This window comes from Phyllopteryx taeniolatus, chromosome 6, assembly GCF_024500385.1.
Source record: "Phyllopteryx taeniolatus isolate TA_2022b chromosome 6, UOR_Ptae_1.2, whole genome shotgun sequence".
NCBI lineage: Eukaryota > Metazoa > Chordata > Actinopteri > Syngnathiformes > Syngnathidae > Phyllopteryx > Phyllopteryx taeniolatus.
The window spans coordinates 10,023,175-10,037,225 of record NC_084507.1 but is presented as its reverse complement, the minus strand read 5'-3'; the positions used below and the strand labels follow the sequence as shown (position 1 = coordinate 10,037,225).

Here is a 14,051-nt window from a genome sequence, read left to right as displayed (position 1 = left end):
AAAGGGAAAATAGTAGATAGAGGACAGATCCAAGGTTATTGATGGAGGCTATTCGCCCACAGCTGTACTTTGTCAATAAGCACTTGAGTATGGCTGTTTAAGTCACACACAGAACACTGTAACTGTGAACATAACATTGGTACAGGATTTAATTTAAAACCTATGAATCCCTAATTTGACCTAGCCGCACTGTCAGGAGTTCACCCTGAAAAATTAGTGTATGATTTAGTGCCGACCTAGGAGACACTGTGCAGCAGAGAAGTGTGGGAGAACATGCTGTGATATGTTTGTGTGTGGGCGGGGGAAGATAGATGGAATGGGAGGCATAGATTAAACTAGAGAGAGACAAAAAGGTAACCGAGGCAGAAGAAAAGAAAGGTGCAGACGCTGCCTGAGACACATGCTTCCCATTACATTAGATTGGCATCAGAGTCTTATGTGTCACCATCCACACAAAGACCTGTGATTGATTCCCACCTTTTTCTCCTCCTTGGGCTGACATTATATCTGTTTCGCCCTCATTTTGACCCTCTCCTTTTTAATTCAGACCCTCTCCTCCCTACTTTGCGCCTTTCTAATTAGCCGCATTAGCATTTCCCAATCTTGTGGTGCTGTGCCGGAAGGCGCTCTGCTGACCTCGGAGGACAGGTCAGAGAGGGTTTAAGCACAAGTACACAAATACGTGTGAGCGCACATGTACACACTCACACACTGGGATAGGAGAATTTAGAAGAGAACAGAAATTAACAAGTTATATCAATGTAGAAAGAGAATCACAAGAGTTAAGAACAATTGAAGGCACATTTAGGTTATGATATTGTTATGCAATCAGGAGAAGTACAGTGAAGAGAAATTGCTGTGCTGTTTAAGAGGCAATGGTGTTAAAAGCCCACCAGTGTGAAAGTATGAGAGATGATGAAAGGGAAACATCGGAAAACATAGTAGAAGGAAGGCTGAGACAACAAGGAGGAGGAGAAGGAGTGGGAGCTGGAGGGAAGCATCTCCTGGGATCACATCACTGGCAGCATTCACAGCAGACAGGTCCGAACTCCAATTTCCCCTTAAAGCAGGCCAACTCTCATCTCTATGGAAGCACTGCAATGGGTCTTGGCTGATGAAAATCTTACAGCGGCACTGCAACAATGCCCATCTATGCGGTTTTGCATGTATGACATCCACGATGCAAATGAGATGCTCACTATTACGTCAAATTGTATTGCCCTGTGCCCCCAAGTGTATGTAAATCCACAGTAGAGTGGAACCTCTGTAGTCAAGGTCCCCATTTTTTGGAAACAAAACAAAACAAAAAACTAAGTTTGTCAAAACAGTCGTCAAAACGAGATGTCTGCATAACACACGGGACCTTGACGCAGCTCAATAGGCCTCAGTTCAGCGAGCATGAATAGATAAACTACCTTTTTCTTTTCTTATTATTTTTTTCGACACCTGTTTCAAGGATTGACCAACAAGGGGCGTTCAGACAATAGGAGCAAGCGAAAAACTACATACCCTATACACTGTATATACTGTACACTAAGTGAAGTAAGTGGATACACGTGCCAAGCAATAAGATTCCAGCGTCATTATACAGTATATGCTTTCCCTTTTTCAGAAAATCAGCCATGATTTCTTTCCACAGCTTTAACTCCTGTGGTTGAAAGAAAGATGTGGCTTGCTTGCAGTTTTTTTTTCCTGATCAAAGGAGCTTCACGTACTCCTCTATTCTTAGTTTATCTTTAACTCACCAAAATCAGGTTTACTGTTTATGAATTGTTTGATCAGTTCCATGTTAAGCATACCGTATTTTCACGACCATAAGGCGCACTTAAAAGTTGTAAATTTTCTCCAAAATGCACGGGGCACCTTATAATGCGTTGTGCCTTATGTGTGCACCGAGTTCCAAAATCTATAAATGTGTGATGAGCGATCCGCATTTCCTGCCGACACGCTGCTTATACAGAGGAAAAGCGGCATGCGGACGTAAAGGGGGAAGGGTGCGTGTGAAGGAGGACGCTAAAGGCACGCCCCCAGTAGTATATAGCGCCGGTCAAGCCAGCCTCCACTCGTAAAGTAGCAATCAAACCAGCCGCCCCTAGTTTTGTTCATACTAGGCATTACGGTAATAAGTCGCCAACTCGCGGCGAAACCCACCTACAAAACAAAAGCTTCCCAATAATACGGCCCTCCGAAGGAATGCAACCAGCAAGGTTAATTTGAATCTTGAGATGCATTAAAAAATGTAGTTTATTAGTTTTCGGAGACTTTTATTTTGAAATACAATATCAGATCTTCATCAAACCTCTTTTAGTGGAGTCCTTGGTGGTCTGTCAGATGATGAACCAGCACATAGTGGCAGGACAACTTGTGGCTGCTTCACTATGACCACGGGCCTGCTCACAATGCCCTGTGCATCCGACAGTTCCTGCTCGAGAACAACATCGCCGTGCTCGAGCAACCTTCCCAACTAACCCAACCTTTTTTTTTTTTTTTTTTTTTACCTTCCCAAGCTCAAATAGTTCATTAAGCAGACCGGTTTGAAGATGTGAACGAAATCAAGGAAGAATCCTTCCAGGAGTGGATGAAGGTGTGGCAGAGAAAATGGGGAAAATGCGTTTGACTCCAGCAGGATTGCTTTCAAGGGTAAAACTTTTTAGTTTGTTCGTTTGTTACTTGGATTTGTAGTATATCATTTGTGACACCAGTCCTGGAACCTTTCTGACAAACCTTGCAAAGGTTCCCAAATGAACTTTCAACATGAAGCATCAAAGCCATTATCATTAGCTTAACACAAATCTGCTAGCCCAACGCAAACTTACAAGAGGAAACAGCATAGACCTGCTAACAGAAATTAGCATCAAACAAACATTACTTTAGCATAAACACAGCAATAACACATAAGTAGGACATCCAGCAATACTCACAGGCATTTATTCTCTCTGCTCTGTTCAAACAATTCGAACTGCTGGGGTTTAGTTTCAGCTTCTTGTCATGGTTTTAGTTTAGATTATGTTTAGTTTTGTTTCATGTTTCCCATGTTGTTCATGTCTTGAGTGCTCATTTAGTTATTGTGTCCACCTGTTCTTGTCAACCCTCTACCTTTTTTCAACCAATCAGCTCCCTCCAGCCACTCGTTTCAATTTGTTTGTATTTAGTTCCCTGGTTTCTTTCAGTGCTGGTTGGTTCATTGTTGTATGTCAAATGTCAGCAGTTGTCATAGTCCATGTTTCCTTATACTGTCATGTTTCTTACTTCTTTGTTCCCTGGTGTTTCTTTGTTACTTTGTGTTTAGATTTTGGACTTGGTTAATTTAGTATTTAGATTTTTCCATTATCCTTTTTTGCCTTTGTTTTTGGAATTAAATATCATTTTTGAGACTTCTATCTGATAGTGGCAATGGTGTGACAGGTAGAATTGATTATTTATGTCAAGAAGAAGTGTCAGGTTTGGGTTTTTGAGGTGTTGGAGGCAAGGAAGTGGAGGACCCTAGTGTAGGGACGCAGGGAGGCAAAGGGGGAGTGCAGGTGGGTACAAATCACCTTCAATTAGATCTTTTTCATATTGCCTAAAAATATTGAGTTCTTATTGAATTTCTGTTTCATTGTTTTTATGCTTTAACATTAACAGTAGTGAACAGATTTACATATTGATCCAGAATTCCATAACAGATGTGCACCATGTAGTAATGCTGCTTTTACTGTCCCATTTAGAGTTTGGGTTAGACACTCAAGATACAATGAGCAGCAAGCTGCACCAGTGGTGTAACATTGCTAGAGTAAAAGCTGTGTTAACAAGGGAGCAATGTGGGAACAAATAGAGATAGGAAAATAAAATAATGAGAGAGTAAGAGTTTTATGATAGTAGCAAATTTGTGTCCCTTAATTTCGTCTGAGGATGTTTGCACATTTGATCTTTGCTCATTTGTATGCATGTGAGTTGTGAAATGTGCTGATGGAAGGCTTTTGTGCTATGTGAGCAAATGGCCAAGTGTACTATAGTAAGCATTTGTTTCACAAAGCAGCATTTGCAGGTGCACAGATAACTAGAAATGGGGACATATTTGTAATTCTGGGGAAAAAACTATTCCAACTTACCCATTTTGTATCGTGGCAGGATCATATGTCAGGGTCATGCCACTCTGTGGATACAAAGAGAGGGACATAAAAGTTAAAAAAGGTAAAACTGGTCATTATGCTGTAGAATTTGTGTAAGAAAGTCAGTGTTGCTATCATTTTGTGTAGCTCTTTTGATACTTTTTTGTTGAGACATGTCGCTGTCTGATTTGGATGTATAAACTATTGCTAGAATGACCTGACAGTATAATTTGTTTTTCAACTAAAACAGAGAACAATAGCATTATACAGCAATATGGATGTGAGCCTGAGTACAAAGATATTTGAAAGGAAACATAATTGTCAGGAAATGAATACATTTGATGACTTCTGTGAGTACACTTACAGTGTCCTCAACATCAATTGGTGTTTCATAAACATTTTGAGATAACACAACATTTTTAAGATCAGATTGTGGGAATAATATTTCTGAAAAGTGTAAAAAAACAAAACTTTTTGGACTTAGTTTTGCATAATCTTGCTACACTGAGACAGATGACCATGCATGCAGATAAAAACACAACTTCCTTGGCAGAGTTTATAAGAAATAAAATAAATAAATGATCAAGGATGATACCGTATATGTGAACTCTGCTGGAATAATGTTCTGCAAAAACCTCTACTGAGTCCAGTCAACACATTCTTGGACTACGGTGTATTGCCTTTCCACAAAAAAACTCAGCAAGCTAGGACAAAATGGAGGATATGTTCACATGCCAGGTAAATTCAGATGTCTTTGGCCCAATGTGATATGTAACTGATCAATGTGAAGAGTACAGTTCAGATTTTTTTTCGTATCTGACCCAGACCTCTTTCGTATGATGTATAAATTGGGGATCCAATGCGAGTGCATTCTGGACGCTCATCTGACATCTACGTCGTCAAAAGGCAACAAATTACACAATTATTCGACAAAACAGACGCGTAGAAAGCAATTGCGGACAAAGGAACAGAAAACAGTCAGTGGTGAAAAGAACATGGTTTACAACTCATAAACATGAGATAATGTTGGCTCTGGTTGCACAAAAGCCTTGAATTGAAACACACAGGGTCATAGTTACTTCTGTAAACGCACTGCGTGTTTCGTGCGCATGCACAACGTGACATTGTGTTTTGTACACATAGTCCACGTAACATTGTGTTTTTTGCACAGATATGACTTCAAGGACTCATTCTGTTCACATTGGAAGTTGTAACAAAAAGTGTAATAAAAAGATTGGATTCAACAAAAAATCCCAATTGGGCATCATGCCCTGCAGTGTGAACGTAGCCTTAAGTGCCTGCTGAGCTTCGAAAGAATGACAATGCAGCACATATGGAGCCGAATAGCACTAAGTGAGCACTGAAAAAACAAAAACAAAAAAAAGCAAGGGAAGTAAAACACACGACTGAAGCCATTAGCAAGGGAAACACCATCCAAGTAAAGCACGTATTACAGTGTTTGTCAAGGATAAAAGCCTTGAAGAAGTCAAAAAAGGACAGGGGAAACCCATCCATCCATTTTCTTTACCGCTTATCCTCACTAGGGTCGCGGGATGCTGGAGCCTATCCCAGGGAGGCTGGGTACACCCTGAACCGGTCGCCAGCCAATCGCAGGGCACATAGAAACAAACAACCATTTGCACTCACATTCACACCTATGGGCAATTTAGAGTCTTCAATCAACCTACAACGCATGTTTTTGGGATGTGGGAGGAAACCGGAGTGCCCGGAAAAAACCCACCCAGGCACAGGGAGAACATGCAAACTCCACACAGACGGGACCGGGATTTGGTCCCCAGAACCGTGAGGCAGATGTGCTAATCAGTTGGCCACCGTGCCGGCCATTATATGATGTGTTTACACAAATCTTGTGCTGATTAGTTTGACAGGAGAGGACAGATAAAAACAAAGCCTGTGGGTGGTTACAAATGATTAAACTCAAACATGACATGAAGTACTTTGTACATTAAGACAACTTGAGGGAAAGTTACATTCCAAATATATTTAGAACCATTCTAATTGTACAGACAGGTGCATGTTGGGACTGTAATCATCTGTGCTGTCAGTCTCACTTGAGCTCTACAGTCTCACGAAGCGTGAGAGACAATAACGACCATTGATGTATTTTTTTAAGCATGAACTGATTCATTTTTAACCAATTTCCCTCAGTTATCTGTACCTCATGTTTGTTCCAGAATAACATGGATTTTGAGCCTATCACAGCTGATTTATGATGAAAGGCAGGGTCACTGGAAAGATCACCTTCCAATTATGGGGCTGACATATAAAAAAGTACAGTTTTGTACACAGATTTATGTTGTTTCCAATATCAAAGGTTGTGAATGGTAACAAACCCCAAAAAGAATGTTCTGTATAAGACAGTTTTTAGCACTCATCTGTTGCATGGGAAACCAGCGGCAGCACTAGAGTACATAAATGGTAGACTCTACACAGTTTTGTTGGTTGCTCAATACAGAGCTGCCAACCTATAAAAAAATCACTTCCAGAACAATTTGTCCAAATTTGTCTAAATTTCCATATTTTCAAAACAATTTTCAAGAACATTTCCGTGCGACAGTCATAATCGTTAATAAATTATGGTTTCAAAAATTTTCAGTTTTATTTCATCATCCTTGTCATGGTGGATGCAGTTGCAGCCTGCATCAAAGTGCCAGTATATAATATCTGTGTCTATGGATTAATTCAGCTTTGCCAATTCTGTTTTAAAACCCTGGTAATAATAATTAAATAATAATAATAATTAACATGGAGACGATAATCAGTGATTTACAAAGAGAACTTTCCCCTGGCAGCTGGAGGGGTGGGCGGAAATAATAAAATAGCGTGGACCAAGAAGCTGGTTCAATGTGGGCGTGCTGGTAATGTCAGACGCTGGATTTTTTTTTCCAGTATCTGAAACAATTAGTGTTACGGCCGTAACGAGTCAACATTCAGTGATTTTTGTAACAATATATGAACGTTCCGTAGAACTTGGCAGCTGTCAATAGAAAATGGACACTTGGAACACGCATGAAAAGCATGAAAGGCTTTTTTCTCAAATCAAGCTTTTGTTCTTATAGTAAACAACCATATGACAAGAAAATGCTGGATGTCCTCCATGTAGCCCGTAGATTAGTGTTATCGCTACCTTGCTTACATACCCCAGGGTGGAAATCCAAGCCAGATCTGGAATTACCATTAAAAAATGCATCAAGCAGAACTACACTGTATTGCTTCTTTGAAATGGGACTACAGAGACAAACAACCGTTCACATGCACAATGTACAAGACTGTGGAGGCCGCAGAAAGACACTCTGTGGTGGCCAGGCAGCCTCTGAGCCCCGCGACGGGACAATTCTCCCTACTTTATCTCCGTTGAAATTAAGCGGTCCGTTAATCACGCTGCTGTGCTCGCCAAAGCATGCACCACAAGCGGCCACAATAGTGAAAGCATCATGACCCCCCTGTATGATTTTCTTCCCCCCTCCTCACCCCACGACATCGCGACCAACATCTGTGTGGGTGACGACCCTAACACTGTTGCGCAGGACTTCCGGTGGCTACTCTAACTTCTGTCGAACTGGCAAGGGACCGCAAGGGAGCGGATCCCATCCGGTACGCGGCTGCCAAATAACACAAAACACATTATATTTTAGAGAATTTATTTTTTTGAGTTGCAAGCATAGTTTAATGGCCATTTGCATGCTATACCGGTAATAATGGGTCAAGTTCTTATGAATAAGGAAGTGGCCATTTGCCAGAATGGCACTTATTGCTTGGGCCTGCACGAGTCCCCTCCCCCACTGTATAAACGTATAGAAGGGGATGGAGGCTCATGCCAGAAAGTATACGCCCTAGCCCGCTGTTGTCACAGGGCTATGAAAATTCAATTCTGTGATTATTCCCGATACCCAATGGGATGGCTTTTGGGGTGGCCACCTTTTTTTCTGGGGTAACCGCAACTATCCCCTGACTCCGCCCATGGTTGTCCGTTTGTATGTGTCAGTGATCACTCCATGGTCGACCCTGCCTATCAGCCACCCTCTTTGTCAAGCTATTCTGGGGGAGATCCCTAGGCAATCAAGTCTCTCCAGTATTTCCTGGGTCGTCCACGGGGCCTCCTCCCGGTGGGATGTGCCTAGAACACCTCACGAGGGAGCTGTTCAGGGGGCATCCTAACAAGATCCCCGTGTCACCTCATCTGGCACTTCTCGATGTGATGGAACAGCAGCTCTACTCTGAGCCCCTGCCAGATGAATGAGCTTCTCACCCTCTCTCTAAGGGAAATCCTCAGCGCCCTGAAAACTAATTTTGGCCACTTGTGTCTGTGAACTTGTTCTTTCAGTCACCACCCACAGCTCATGACCATAGGTGCGGGTAATGTCACGGATATCGACTCTCAACACAAAGACTACAAAAGACTGGCCTGCCCTGCTTTTTTAAATCCACTCAACTCCTTGGATGGAGCCCACAGGCTGGCAGGATTTCTGTCTTGACTCACTACGACACTTAAACAAGAAGAATGAGTGATGACTGTTCACAACTGAACAATTTCACTTTTGATCTGCAGTCAAAATGCTCTCAAAATGCACCAGATCCGGTGAGAACGAAGGGTCACTCCTCAATGATAGAACACGGTCACCCCCCCAGTGGTGACCGAAAACACTGCCCCCTCGTGACCCTATATTATTTGTTTCGAAAATGAACAATGAAATTAAGGAAATCCCAGATCTGTATGAACATGTACAAGCCTGAAATAGTACCCTGAATGTGCATCTTGATTTCTGCATCATTGATATGTTGATTCTGCAGGTTTGGTGATCAGTTTGTTCATGAGGACTGTAGAACAGTGTTTTAAGCCAAAAGTATGAAATATTGTTGTGTTGAACAATGTTATTTAACATGCCAGAACTAAGATCGAAACAAGCTTGTTTTGTATATTTAATATCTGCTTAAGACAGATTCAAAGTTGGGAATCGTTTTTGAAAATGTGCGGAGTTCATCCGTGATACAGGTGTGGTCCATGTACTTAAGAAACTTAAAAAAGAAATCCGAGTCGGGGGCGTGATCTCTTTCTCCCGAGACTCAGAGGTATAAAGGCAGACCCCACTCCTTTGTCCTCGCTCTCTCATTCCTGGCTCTGCTTCTGGGCTTGTCTACTGGACCGTCTTGGCTCTGACCGTGACCTCCCCCCCATTTCTCTTCGTCTCCATGTTTTCATCCATGGACCAGGAGAGAGGCTCGGTCCGGCGCGAAGCCTGCAATGCGACTCGTTTTCCCAGCCTTCTAATTTGTCAGGCGACTAGAGGAATCTCTAGTATTCCCGCAAGTTACGCTTTAAAAAAAGCATAAAAGTGTGGCCTGCCAACAAGTCCCATGGCAGGAAACGTTACGAGCACAACTTCTTGCATCCGCGTGACCATCAATTTTCATTTTAAAATTTTGAGTCCTTTCGTATTTTCCTTCCTTTTGTTCGGTTTTTTTTCTCCCGACGGTTCACCTGCCTTGTTCCCGTCTGAGACGAAGAGCCTCCTACTCTGTGTCCACGTGATCAATGAATAGTGAGTAAACATTGAAACAACTACCCGAATAAGTACAAATTGGTGCATAGTAGCTTGGGGTTAGTTTAATGATCTTTAACGAGTCCTAACTATTCTTACTCAACACACATCTCACAAGTTCAGCCATTCGCTCACACTTTTACATAACTGTGGCAACCCTTTCAGAAAAAGCTTGATCCATGAGGTTTTTTCATCGTTTTTGCCCTGCTGTTAGCTAATCAATGACGTGGTGCCCCATTTTTACTGACTAAACATCCTTAGTTACAATATTCTTCCGTTTCACTTTGAAACGGACCCCAGTGAATGGAAGAGAACCCAAACGTTATCCTTCTACCCCTTACCACATTAATTATGTGTTTCTTTAACACCAATGCACGCTACAGTAGGAACGTAGATCGACTGGTAAATAGAGAGTTTCGTCTTTCGGCTCAGCTCCTCCTTTAACCCCACCGACTGTTGCAGCCTCCGCATGACTGCAGACGCTGCACAGATACACCTGTCGATCTCCCCCTCCATCCTTCCCTCACTCCTAAACAAGACCCCAAGATACTTGAACTCCTCCACTTGGGGCAGGATATCCTCCTTGATCCGGAGAGATCAGAATCAGAATCATCTTTATTTGCCAAGTATGTCCAAAAAACAGGCAAGGAATTTGTCTCCGGTAGTTGGAGCCACTCTAGTACGACAGCAGACAGTCAATTGACAGAGAACACTTTTGAGACATAAAGACATTGACAAAAAACAGTCACTGAGCAAGAAAGGGTTGCTAATTATCTGGTAATGCCAGTACATTTTTTTTTTTTTTTTTCGACAATTGCGCAAAAAGATGCAGAGTCCTCTAGCACTTAGAGCAGTTCGAATGACTAACATTGCAATAGTCCGGTGCAATGACCATTGTGCCAAGGGCGGCGAGACTTCAAACGTCTAGTGCGATAATCTGGGACAATGTTGATTGTGCAACTGTTGCAGATACTCCTCAGTCAGTGTGCAAATGGAGCAGATGCTACTCTGGCATGAGTGGCCAGTATTGGTCAACAACAGTGCAGCGTGGCGAGACTACTACAGTGAGTGCACGAGTAATGTATAATTGGCCCCACAGAAATGTGACAACAAACCCAAGACAAAAATTGCCAGCATGTTGTCATGGAATTGTAGGTTAGGTGTTTAAGAAGTTGATTGCAAGAGGGAAGAAGCTGTTGGAATGTCTGCTAGTTCTAGTTTGCATTGATCGGTAGCGCCTACCTGAGGGAAGGAGCTGGAAGAGCCGGTGACTGGGATGTGGAGGGTCCGAGAAGATTTTGCACGCTCTTGTCTTAGTTCTGGCAGCGTGCAAGTCCTCAAGGGTGGGTAGGGGGGTACCGACAATCCTTTCAGCAGTTTTGATTGTCTGTTCGGAGTTTGTCCTTTTTTGTAGCAGCACCAAACCAGACTGTGATGGAAGAACACAGGACTGATTCGATGACCGCTGTGTAGAACTGCCTCAGCAGCTCCTGTGGCAGGCCGTGCTTTCTCAGAAGCCGCAGGAAGTACATCCTCTGCTGGGCCTTTTTGAGGACGGAGTTGATGTTGGTCGCCCACTTCAGGTCCTGAGAGACTGTAATTCCCAGGAACTTGAAGGTCTCGACGGTTGATACAAGGCAGCTGGATAGCCTGAGGGGCAGCTGTGGTGAAGGATGCCTCCTGAAGTCCACGATCATCTCTACAGTCTTGAACGTGTTCAGCTTCAGGTTATGTCGGCCGCACCACAGCTCCAGCCGCTCCACTTCCTGTCGATATGCAGACTCGTCACCGTCCTTGATGAGGCCGATGACAGTGGTGTCATCTGAAAACTTCAGGTGTTTGACAGCCGGGTGCGCTGAGGTGCAGTCGTTCGTGTAGAGAGAGAAGAGCAGCGGAGAGAGGACACAACCTTGGGGTGCCCCAGTGCTGATGCTGTGTGTGGATGAGGTGGTCTCCCCCAGCCTCACCTGCCGTGTCCTGCCCGTCAGGAAGCTGTAAATCCACTGGCAGATGGCAGGTGAGACGCTGAGCTGGAGAAGCTTGGGGGAAAGGAGTTCAGGGATGATGGTGTTGAACGCTGAGCTGAAGTCCACGAACAGGATCCTCGCGTAGGTCCCTGGACTGTCGAGGTGTTCTAGGATGAAGTGCAGTCCCATGTTGACTGCATCATCCGCAGACCTGTTCGCTCGGTAGGCAAACTGCAGGGGGTCCAGCAGGGGACCTGTGATGCTCTTGAGGAGGTTTATCACGAGACGGTCAAAGGACTTCATGACCACAGATGCCAAGGCGACAGGCCTGTAGTCATTTAGACCCAAGATTCCAGGTTTCTTGGGGACTGGAGTGATGGTGGAGCGTTTGAAACAGGATGGTACTTCGCACAGTTCCAGAGATCTATTGAATATCTGTGTGAAGACTGGAGCGAGCTGGTCTGCGCAGACTTTGAGGCAGGATGGGGACACATGGTCTGAGCCTGCCACTTTGTTAATCTTTTGTTGTTTGAAGATGCGTCTCACATCCTGTTCACGGATGGTTAACGCAGAAGTCGGTGGAGTGATAGTGGTCGGTGGTGCGGCTGGGTGGGTGTGGGGTGTGAAAGTCGATGGCTAGTGTGCTATTGTTCTCAGCTTGGGGGGATTGTCGCTTGTAATTTGTCAGCGATTGGAATGCATGCCAGACTGATTTAGAGTCATTAGGCACCCTTTTCCGGCTGAGGACCATGGCCTCAGATTTCGAGGTGCTGATTCTCATCTCAACCGCTTTACACTCAGCTGCGAACCACTCCAGTGAGAGCTGAAGATCGCGGCTTAAATAAGCCAACAGAACCACATCATCTGCAAAAAGCAGAGACGTAATACTGAAGTCACCAAACCAGACCCCCCTCTATAACTTGGAAGCACCAAAAAATTCTGTCCAAAAAGGTAATGAACAGAATCGGTGACAAAGGGCAGCCTTGGCAGAGTCCATCCTTCAGCAGACAATTTAGGGTGTCCGATACCCAATGCTCCCAGATAAATCCCCACAGAACTCCCTGAGAGACACGGCTGAATGCCTTCTCCAAGTCTACAAAGCACATTTGGGCAAACCAGACCCTGCTGAGGGTGTAGCGCTTATCTGTTGTGGTCTTAGACAGTATACACTACATATTATGCAGTATGTTGATGTTGAGGATGAGGGCTACATGATTAATTCATTAATTAAGAGGTGTGTTCCAATACTTTAGCCGTATATTGTACATGAGGGGAAGGAAAATCAGACACCGGAATTTTATTCTTGACATTAATACCGCTATTCTTTGTGACAAAGCCTTGCTTCTCATCTCACAAATGTGTATGAACCAGCATGTTGTCCAAATTCCAGTTTGCAAGACTACACTGTTGAGATGCCTCATGGTGTACCTACAAATAAACATGAAAAATGTAGTCTTGAATGTCATCTATACGAAACATATCTTTTCACCCCTCTGGTCTTTCTGTATTCTGTGTGGTTAGTGACAAGTGCCACTGCCCTTAGTTCTCTAAATTGAGTCTTTGGTTTCAACATTTTATTTTCTACATTGTTCAATAATGCATCAATCTTCTACTGTATTCAATGCAAAATTCCAGATGTCATTTCATTCGCAGATGTCAGCATGTATATGGGAACAGACCAAAAATGGTGATCAGTAGTTTCAGAAATAATCTAGTGTATTATCAGTTCAATTTTAATACATTTATAAATGACAGCTTTCATATTGCCTGCTGTATCTCTAATTCACCATCAAACTTTTTATTGAATTGAAAAGCAATAATGATCCAATAAAGGGCCTGTCAAGCTCAGTTTTAAACTGCACTAAAATAAAATAGAGTGTGGTTTCAGAGTGATTTAAAAGTTTATCAACATAGTTTTCCTGCAGATTATTCTGAACCTTGATCTGTTAGGATCAGAGGTGTCAAACTCAGTATAGTTATGGGCCACACACAGCCTAATTTAATAACAAGTGGGCAGGCCAGTGAAATCAAAGCATAATTAATATAACTAACAATACTAAATGCTTCTTCACCATGTTTGCTTTGGACTTTGTGCTCCACTATTTGAACTGAGTCTGTCGATCTCAGAGACCTACTGGGTTTATATTCCATTAGCGTTTCTTTCATGTATTCAGGTCCTAAACCATTTAGTGATTTATAGACCAGTAGCAGAACTTTAAAATATATTCTAAAGCCGAGTGGGAGCCAGTGTAAAGACTTTAGAATTGGAGTAATATGCTCTGACCTCTTTGTTCTGGTCAGAACCCAAGCTGCAGCTGTTTAATGCTGTTTTTGGGGAGTCCAGTCAGAAGACCAATACAACAGTCAAGACTACTTGAAATAAAAGCATGGATGGTCGGCTTGGCACATTTAAGCCTTCACTCTGGATATGT

At 43.1% G+C, this 14,051-nt stretch overlaps 1 protein-coding gene across 2 annotated transcripts in view; it reads right to left on the bottom strand.

Annotated features, from left to right (window-relative positions):
* The window catches only part of LOC133479883 (RNA-binding motif, single-stranded-interacting protein 3-like), a 157,268-nt gene that overhangs the window by 26,728 nt on the left and 116,489 nt on the right, over window positions 1-14,051 (bottom strand). For both annotated transcript variants that reach the window (XM_061777402.1, XM_061777401.1), the window contains one exon: window positions 4,092-4,135. In XM_061777402.1, the coding sequence (XP_061633386.1) occupies window positions 4,092-4,135 (44 nt within the window). The remainder of the gene's footprint in view (window positions 1-4,091; window positions 4,136-14,051) is intronic.